Source organism: Myripristis murdjan, chromosome 6, assembly GCF_902150065.1.
Source record: "Myripristis murdjan chromosome 6, fMyrMur1.1, whole genome shotgun sequence".
Lineage (NCBI taxonomy): Eukaryota > Metazoa > Chordata > Actinopteri > Holocentriformes > Holocentridae > Myripristis > Myripristis murdjan.
In genome coordinates this window covers 8,767,495-8,777,400 of record NC_043985.1, presented here as the reverse complement: position 1 = coordinate 8,777,400, position 9,906 = coordinate 8,767,495, and the positions used below count along the sequence as shown (strand labels likewise).

At 43.7% G+C, this 9,906-nt stretch overlaps 1 protein-coding gene across 2 annotated transcripts; it reads right to left on the bottom strand.

Annotated features, from left to right (window-relative positions):
* Positions 1-4,696: 4,696 nt before the first annotated feature.
* LOC115360958 (uncharacterized) lies at positions 4,697-9,872 on the bottom strand. 2 transcript variants are annotated; one of them, XM_030054170.1, is made up of 5 exons: positions 8,618-9,872; positions 8,208-8,310; positions 7,889-8,028; positions 5,962-6,050; positions 4,697-5,374 (listed from the first exon to the last, which is right to left on the bottom strand). In XM_030054170.1, exons 1-5 carry the CDS (start codon positions 9,854-9,856, stop codon positions 5,209-5,211), a joined length of 1,737 nt encoding a protein of 578 aa, XP_029910030.1. In that variant the 5' UTR covers positions 9,857-9,872; the 3' UTR covers positions 4,697-5,208. The 2 variants fall into 2 exon arrangements, with proteins under 2 accessions (XP_029910030.1, XP_029910031.1); XM_030054171.1 differs by having other exon boundaries at positions 4,697-5,014.
* Between the last annotated feature and the right edge of the window lie 34 nt (positions 9,873-9,906).

Genomic DNA, 9,906 nt, shown 5'->3' with positions numbered 1-9,906 from the left:
TTTGCAGCAGCTGATAACTGGTTGAAAAGGGAGAGCTGGTTGAAGCAGGAGGCCTGGGCTTATTTAAGAGCCTATAAATGATGTGGAGGGCGACCTCTCAACTCCACTGACCTTTGACAGCGGGGCGTCGTTTCAGAGATTATCTTCTCCGCTCTGCTCTCTCTCCGCGCGGGGTGTAAGACGAGAGGAGTGTGTGTGTGTGTGTGTGTGTGTGTGTGTTGAACAGAAGTGATTCACAGCTGAGGACACACTCTCAGAGAGACCGGGAGTGCAGTCAGTCATGCTAAGCCCTGCTAAGGAAAGGTGAAGCCCGTTATTTATCAGTGTTGTGAGGTTTCACCACAGTAAAAATGTGCAGAGACAGAAACCCACAAAGGACAAATAGCAAAACAATATTTCAAACTTGCGAATAAAAACTGTTATGTGAGGAAAATAATAATCCGACGAGATGCTTTACTTTAGATATGTTGTTTGCTTTTTTTTTTTTTTCTTTATTCTTGAGTGAACAACCGATGCATTTAACCGTAGGAGGGGCAGCTAAGTGATTTACTGTATGCATAAACTCACACATATCCCAAACCTGTTTGAGGATTTGCGCAGATGTATTTGGTTTGAAAGTAATTGATTTCGACAGGTATTCCATGTAGTGTTAAATCCAGCTCAGGGGAGTGATGGAAAGGTAAAGACAAGACAGGAAAAAAAAAGAGAAAAAGGGAGAAAAAAAAAAGCGTGGCCTAAAGCCTCCTGAAAGAATACTACTGGGGAAATACGGTATTTTTCAAGTGCCGAGCGAAAGCAGCAGCTGCAATTCTTCTAGACTGGGAACCAATTAGTGAAAAAGGAAGGATGAAATACTTGCCAGTGCCAGGAATAGCTTCTGCTGAATGCAGTGCTCACATTTGCTTTCTTTGTTAAAACAAGGAGAGTCCGTCCTGGATAATCTCTCTCTCTTTAAAGACTCCTCAGCAGGGGAGCTTTTTTCAGCGCCTCAGACACTAAATTAATCGATTCTCACTTTTGAGAAAATAAAAATAAACCAGGACTCTTGCCATATGGAGGCTCTTCAGAAACATTTTGCATTCCAGCCCAGAGTTGGGGAAAAAAAAAAAAACGAGGCGTCTCTCTGCTATACAGCGAGTCAAGAGGGGCAAAATCCGCTCTGTCCATAATAATCGTCTCATTTAAGTATTTTTATAGGGCCAAAGAAGCAGCTGCACCTCCTCACTTTAAGACTCAGAGTACACTCAGAGTGCCAGGATTGCACTCAGCCTCCGTCTCAGCAGACATCGACTGCACCGTTTAATACGACTTCCCGGCCAGATTTACAGTGATGGCTTTCGAGGCAAAGAGGTATAATATGACAAAACATGGCCCCGTAACCCCAGGATACTCAACAATGTTTAGTGGTGAGACCCATTTAGCCCGAGGATTGGCAAATATATTGTTTTACTCCCTTTTTCATGTACAGAATTTCAATAAAACACGGCGGTAAATCAGGGCTGAATTCAAACTTGCGACTGCTCTCTTCCTGAATACGTCGGGCTCCGTGGAGGGGAAACTCTTCGGCTTCTCAGTGCCCAGGCTGAACCTCTGACCCTGCTGGGATTTACATGAAATAAACTCGACTTTAGCTCAGAAGACAGAAAGGAAAGAAATTTGCAGTGTTATCAACCTATTCCACTTTATTCTGGAACCACGCGAGGCGACACAGAGTCGTATGGAAATGTATCAGAGGCTCGGAGATAACACACCGGACTTTTTAACAGTGTGGCGTTTTCCCATGGTGCCCTCCTCCTCTGAGGGGTTATTCTAACATCACATGAGCACAATTTGGTCACACACACACACACACATGAACACACACCCCGACAGAGTGTGTTGGGGGACACGTTGATGGAATGTGAATGTCAGCGGCCTCTTTATTTACTCTCCATATAAAACACTGGGCAGTAATTAACAGCAGGTATCCTCCCTCGCCGGAGGGTAATTGACTGTTTCAAAGCACCAGCGCTCCATAAGCCAGGCTGTGTGTGTGTGTGTGTGTGTGTAAGAGAGAGAGAGAGACACAAAGTGTGTGTGTGACAGAAACTGAATGTGCATGTGTTTGCATGCGTGAGTGTATTAAAATTAACTCCTTTATATTCCACACCTCCCCCGGCTCTCCTCCTCTCGCTCCCGTCCTCCCTGTCAGGATAAGGGTCAGCAGAGGTGGGCACAGCCACTCAAACGCTCCAGATTTCTTTATGAGGGCATTAACATTCAGGCGTATTCATTATCAGTAAGTGTTGTAAGATGGACCCAGCGGAGACCTTGTGCAACCATCAAAAGGTGCGCCGTTAATTTCAGTACGTGAGCTGAATGTTTGCAAAGCCTTGAAAAAAAAAAAAAAAGAACAGAAGTCTCTTTCCCTTTTCCTCGTCAACAGGGACTTTGCTTTTGGATCTTTACATCACATTCATTTATTGGAACTAACGCAATCATGCATCGATCCTCAAAACCAGTATTATTAGATTTCACAAACAGTTATTTTGCTTTTTTTTCTGCAGAACCAGACACACAGGAACCTTTCTACAAATTCAAGTCTTTCAATTGAATTTATCACCTCTTCTTCTTCATTATTGTTAATTGCCACCCTTCCTATGACCAGAAACAGATGTGAATCCTTTATAAAAAAGTCTTTGTTAAATATTTTTTTGGGCCTTTCCGCTTTATTTGGTCGTGACAGTAAAGAGAGGCAGGGAAGGGGAGAGAACATGCAGCGGATCTGAACCCAAGCCGCTGAGATGAAGACTATCAAGGCCTCGATACGCAGGACGAGCTCCACAAGGTGAGCGACTGCGGTGCGCACAACAAGATCCTTTAAGAAAAACTGGGTCTAGACCAAACAAAGTCTGGCAATGAGTACATTACATCAGGTGGGAAGAGCAGAGCAGAACATTTTTGATTGGAAACCTATCTAACTGGCTACTGGCTCTCTTCTAGTGAATTAGCGTTAGTGAGCAAAGTGAGCAGATCTTAAGTAAATACTGGACTTATTCTAGGCTGGTTTTGGACTTTCCAGTACAGCAGCCTGGAGAGCCAGTTTAGAAACGTTTCATCACAGATTGACAGTTTAGTTATGCAAACGCTCAATGGAGGCAAAGCTGTTAAGTCGAGCACTCTGGCTGCCAACTTAAAACATTACATTAGCCTCGATCAGTGGTTCCCACATGGAGTACGGACGAGAGTTTTTTTAAATATTCATTTACAAAATATCAGTCATGCATAATGATTAAAATAATTAGTCTACGCTATAATAAGTCATAAAAATGTAAGTTTGATAAATCATATTTTATAATTAGTATTCCCTCCAGGTTTCCTGAAGGTGTCAGATGTGTGTGTTTGCGGTTTAAATCTGGTGCGTCGTCGAGCAAGGATTGAAACGCAGCGGCTGAAGACGAGGAAAAGAAGCAGAAACAAAAACAACAGGATATCATCAGTATCGGGTTGCTGTTCCAGACACTGCTGGAGCTGGACTGAACCTCTTTTAGGCCTTTTCTGATCATAAATGCCATGAATGCCCAGACTTCTGTCTATGTGATTTGGCAGTCAGTCATCTGATGCTCTGAGAAACTGATTCTTTGGCCTCACTTACTGACGTTTAACTCTAATCAATGACATGTCTGCCTTTGGAGGAGCTCTGATTGTGTTTGTGGAGCTGTGAAGGTTCGAGTCAGTGCCACAGGGTTCACCACTTCATCAGGATGAAGTGGTCGTGTGCCGGAGCGGTGAGGAGCCGAGCAGCAGCTGCTTCATCCTCACACGCTCCGGCTGCACGCTGCTTCCTCCTCACAGGGAATATAAAGTTAACGAGAAGCTCATTAGGATGTGTTAATTACACTTGGTGATAGTTAATTGATTTTTGTTAATTAGTGTTAGGGGATTGGTGCTAATTGTTCTCTCTTAATTTTTATGTTAACACGTTAACTGTTTGTAATGCGTTGTGAATTCCAGTTTAATGTGCCAACTTGTAATTGGCCTAACAACAACAACAGCGGCAGAAACAACATGGAGACCAAAGGTGCTTCTGCAATTAAAGCTCCTCTGAGACATGCAACCTTGATTGACCATGAAGTTAATTAATGTTAATTAGCATGTAAACAGTTAACAGGCCTTTATTAGCAGCAGCCTTTGCTGTTTATTTATTGGGCTGGGACTTCAATATGCATAAGTAAAAAATATAAAAGGTGTCAGTGTCTGGAGGAGTTGGAAGGAAACTTCAGACTTTTTTACACCAACACTCAGCCAGATGGTTTTAGAGGTGGTAAACTTTAAATATGGCATTTTTGGTCACACTAATCTACAGTAAGAATGTATACCCGTATGTATAAAAACCTGTAAATGCAGGTTTGCTATGAGCTCAATTTTGTTGCGACCATAAATTTGGAACAACACAGCTGTTTGTAGGCCTGCTGTGGGAAGTGAAGCTGCTCTGATCGGCTGTATTTGTGGCTCAAAATGCACTCATGGATAGAGAGACTCAAGTTCAGGCTGAGACACCGATCTGGATTTGTCTCTGATGTGAACCCAAATATACTATTGCTCAGGTAAGGAAAAAAACTACCGTCCTGTCCTGTTCAACATGTTTTATTAAGAAGTTTGTAAAATAACAAAACTGATGCAGGTGATGCTTTACATCAACAAGTATGGCTGTGGCGTTACTGATGAGCTGAATAAAAGAAAAGTTTTACAAGACATTTTTATTAAATGTATTAAATAATTAAATAATATTAAATAATCCTCTCGTCTGTCTACCAAATTCACAATATGATCAAGAGAATAGCTGATAAATGAGCGGTCACTCTATAAAAGCTGGAAGTGTCTGCAGAACAGCAGTGAGAGCAGGTGATGGTTCGGGTCACCAGCAGACTCCAGACAGTTCAGCTTCTTTACACAAGTAAAACAAAGCTGAATGGAAATGAACTCAGCAGTCCATCAATAACAAACTGAACAGGACGGCCAGTATTAAATGTGCCTGTAATGTAAAAATTAAACTTTTAGAACGTCGACAAGAGCAGCTGCTTTTTCCTGCCTCATATCTGCAGCGTATGTATGTTGATATGTGAGGACTAAGCTGTGAGGGAGCTGCCTGCTGTGCAACCAAACACTCAACAAAGACCCTGCAGAACTACAGACAGGATCCTTCAACACTGACATGCTTCATGCAGGTTAGCTGTCTGTTCGTGGCCTTTTGGGCAGGCGGAGCCTCTCTGCACAGAGGAACTGCTCGATTCTAGAAATCTGGGCTCTGAGAGACTGTTCCTCTCTCCCCTGGGAACTGGGGGGAAACCAGTCAGAGCCTGAACCCTGAACTGGGTTGGCAGTTTTGCTGGACCTGACAGGATGAGAGGACAGTGACAAGGAGCTAACTTTAGTAAGCAAGTAAACTTATCTTTGAAAATGGAGGTATCCTATTTCAGTGACTTTCCCATTGATAAATCTTAGATTTACAAAGTGGCATTATAGTATCCAGATTACACTGATGCTGATGATGATGTCTTACAGGAACAGTCCACCAGGAAATTAAAACTGTATCACTGCACATAGAGAGGAGCTGCAGTGACAAGTGAGCCTGAGGGGAGAATGAGGTGAGCTCTCCCTCCTCTGTGCTGGATCTCTCCCTGGATGTTTGTTTAGCATCGCTGCAAATAACTAAGTCTATAAAGACGCCCTTGCTGATGATAGTTTTAGGGGTTAATATTGACATAAGAGCTAACATTTCCGTTTTAGATTGTTGAATTTTTCTCAGCTGACGTCAGTAGATTCGCTCTTGGCCAGTTAGCCAAGAATACAACATCAAACAACACAATGCCACAAGAAACAAAATATAAAGTGCTAATCCATAGTTTTAAACAGTGTTCATGTGTTTTAAGATTTTTCCTTTGATGTAGAATGTAGGAGTTACTGGGAATGCGTACTCACCCACTGGTGGTCTGCCATGACAGTCTGCTGACTGCACTGGAGGAAGTGGAGACTGGAGAAGAACCAGTGGACAGAGCAGCTCTGCTCTCCTACATGAAGAAACAGGAAACAGTGGAACAGAAGCATTCCCAGCAAATCAAATGTTTAGGTTCAGTAAGGTTCAGTGTTCAGTTTAGGTTCTTCCTCAGGCCTCAGTGTCGCCCTCCTGAGGACCCAACAGTGTCCAACAATACAAATTGACTCTGATAAACAAATGTGCGGCAGCATTAGCTATGAGTTGGACAATAACCAGCGATAACTGGTATGTATGTAACAGTATCCAGTCCAGAGAAAGCAGTGAAACCCAGGCTGCACTTTGTTTCACGTTCCCTGTGTTCACAGCCCACAGAAAGGAAAGGCTTTGGCCCTCGTCACCATTTGTTAACCTATCCAGGCCGTTTTCTCTCATACTTCAGGCATGTTGCACTCTATCTCTCTCAATCGCCGGCACCTGGATCTTATAAAATGCAGAGTGACAGTCTGTGGTGATGGTGACAAAAGAGGGAACAAGAGTGTTTGAGAGCAAAAAGAGAAACATAAAGAGAGCGAAAGTGAGACAGGGAGAGAAAGAGAGAGAATGAGGAGAGGGATAGAGACTGAGTGACTGAGAGAGAAGAGGTAACTAAGCATCATTAGGTGTTTTATTCCCCCACAGGCCATCCATTCTCTGGCTGTCTGGTCATCACTGTGCTGAACATACATCAACAGCATCCGTTCAGTCAGCACTTGACTTCACATATCAAGGTGAAGGCAATGTTTCGTCTTTTTAAAATCTTTTTCAGACACATTCCTTCAAATATGTTGGCCGAAATGTTGAAAAATATGTAGTTTCAAGTTCTTATGTGCTGAAGATAATGTCAAGCTGATATAAAAGGCATGTTTGTTAAGCTCGTATACAGATTCCCCATTGTGAAAAAGATACAGATCTGAATAGAGAGTATATCTGATACAGCAAATTTGCCGAGGACTCGTTCCCTCCAGCAGGGTCCAGACTCCTCTGGGGGCGGTGATCCATTTCTACGTGAGCTGCACACCGCTGCCATTTCCTGCTGTTCAGCATCAAGCTCCAACAGAGAGCGATGCTGTGGCTTTACCATGATGAAATATACTTGGATGCGGAAGCAAAATGGAAGCACTTGAACAGCTAAAATTCATTTATCCACATTGCTGCGAGATTAGATCATACAATAAGGAATAATTTCTGGGATCCATTAGCAGTCATTTATGTAAATCATCAGCCCTCTTGCTTTGTTATCTGTCAAATTCAGGTCATTTTCAAACTTGCCCCTGTTCCCTGTATTGTAGAGGCTGCTGCTGTCATGTATTTGGTGCGTTAATGGGGCGGGTAGTTCAATTTTGTTATTTTTGGGTTGTGTGTATCCCAGAGATAAGTTTTTGGTCATTTGTCAAAAAGCATTTCCCATGAACAAGTGAGATGCTGCGTAAGAGTCAACATAGCTGCGCAACTGTAGCCTATGCTGGTGTGAGAATTTATCGTTGTGCATCGGAGAGTGTGTGCACACACCGGGGCGGCTGCTCAAACACAGGACAGCAGTGTCAAAATTTTATTAAATACAGACTCAGATAAAAAAGGAGGCAGTTATGGTTCTATTATTTGAACTGGTGTTGTCCAAAATGAAGTTTTAGAATATTTCTCACCATGAATTTAGTGATGATCTTGTCGTCTGTGTAATTTGGCGATATGTGTGGAGATATCGACCTTGTGTTCGTGTGCTGCCTTATGTGCAGTTACACTTTTGGAGAGGTGCTGGTAGGCAACAGTGGCACGGCGATGACAGCATTCTGACGCAGAGGCATAAACTGACCTTTAGACTTGTAAACTTGTAAACTGTAAACTTGTGGGACACAGTGCTGTGCTGTGACTGACCGTGTCTGGTGCTGCTGCCTCCCTGAAGGTTTCACTGATAGCCTTGCACTCTCCCTGCTGGTCTCTCTTGAAGGATGCTGTCGGCCCGGAGATGCTGGAAGCCTTCAGCAGGTCTGATGCACTGATAACTACCGAGGGGTCTGGAAGGAACGATGCAAGACGGTGAGAATGAGATGCATATAAACAGAGTAGATTTTGCACTTTTTACAAGCATAGTAGTAAAAAGATACGTTATCGCAGTCGGGAAATGAGCAATGGGACTGCGGTGCTACATTATTCTGTGCTAGTTCAACAGATTATATGAATTTGGGTGAATCACCTTTGTTTAGCTTGCCTTTGAGGAGGGTGGGTATGGTGCTGGTGCAGGAACGTCCAGGAAATACACCAGACCCACTTGTATTCAGCTCAGACATGGATGACGCCTGGGTTATTGGATGTTCAAAAGCAAAGAGGTTCAGGAGTCCAAAATAATCACTGTTCTGGTGCTAATTACATATGCACACATCATTTTATTCACTTAATATTGCAGCATCTCAGAGGACATAAGCAATCACTGGTTTTACTTTACAGTTCATAATGTGCCTGGACCCAGACTGGCATTTCTCTTAAGCAGTGTTTAATGTTTTATAGTACAGAAATGTCTGTGGGTGAACTCCTGAAGTAACTTTAATTTTTAAGATTATCTAAAGGAACACTGAAAGGCAATGTTTCTACTTTAAATTACAGTACCTGGACAAATCCATGCAGACCTGAAACATCACACTGAGTCCTGGAGCTGACTCTCTTTCTCTGCGTACCGGCCCATTCAAAGCAGGACCTGTGCTTCTTGTTGCTGAGCAGAGACGACTGATCACTGTCACCAAATCGGGTTTCTTTTGCCAAAGGCTTGTCGTTGCACTTTGAGCTGCCAGTTTCTGCATCCCTCTCAGGACTCCCATCAGGCACCTTCAAATTCTGTTTATTTTGAATCAGCTCGACACCTTCTACATTCTCTGTTTTATTTGTCATATTTTCCTGATGTCCTGATGTTCCCTCATTAGCTACTGTGTTTGCCGTAGAGGTTTCTGCAGCGCTGCCGCTCTCTGACAGGGCTGAGCAAACAAACAAGGCTGATGCTTGAGACCCAACATCATGGAGGAGGCTTGCATCTGTCGAACTGGTCTTTCCTACAGGCTGCTGTGCAATCTCACTGGCATCTTTTTCTCCAAGGTTTACCTTGGAGTGACTTTTGCTTTTCTCATATTCACCACAATCAGGAGCGGTCGGTTCATTCTCCTGCTCTGAGGTTTCCTTGCTCAGATGTAAAACATGCAGTTCGGCCATCTTGCCCACTGCTACACATTCTTCACTTGAATGTGTGTCACCATGTTCGTCAGTGCTCTTCATGTTGATGTCAGAGGTATTACTAGGTGTGTCAACTGTCTCGGACTCGTTTATCTTAACAATACCATTGATGTGAGTGTCTGACAGTGCAGCGTGGGTCTGTGAGCTGTTTACATGTGACTGAGTCAGAGGGTTTGAGTGTGCACTGGGGAAATGCGCTTCTGTTTCCTGAGACGTTTTCTCTTCTGTGGTTTTCTCAAAACCTTGCCGGCGGCTGGCCGACACCTGACTGAATGACTCCACATCATGAGTGAAATCTTGTTGCCCATCATATCTGAGTTGCTGAGCCTCGTGAGAATGGGGCTGGGGCTCCTCAGTGATGGTTTGGACATCCTCAAAAGTAAGGGTTTCCACAGAACGTCCTTCTGACCCAATCAGAAGCCCCTCTTTCATATGGTTTGCATCAGCATCAGCTGTACTGACCTTCTGAGGAAGAGCCTGTGAGCCGTCTGTGAGCTGAGAAGCAGCCGGTGGCATCTCAGCGTCCATGGAGTCAACGGCCCCTGGTGGTTCACTCTTCTCTCCGTTGCTATGCTCAATACCAGTAGACATCTGGGTCAATATCTCTCTTCCTGGTGTCTGCATCACTAACCTTCCTCCCTCCTCCTCTGCCTCTACTCTATCTTCGATCACAG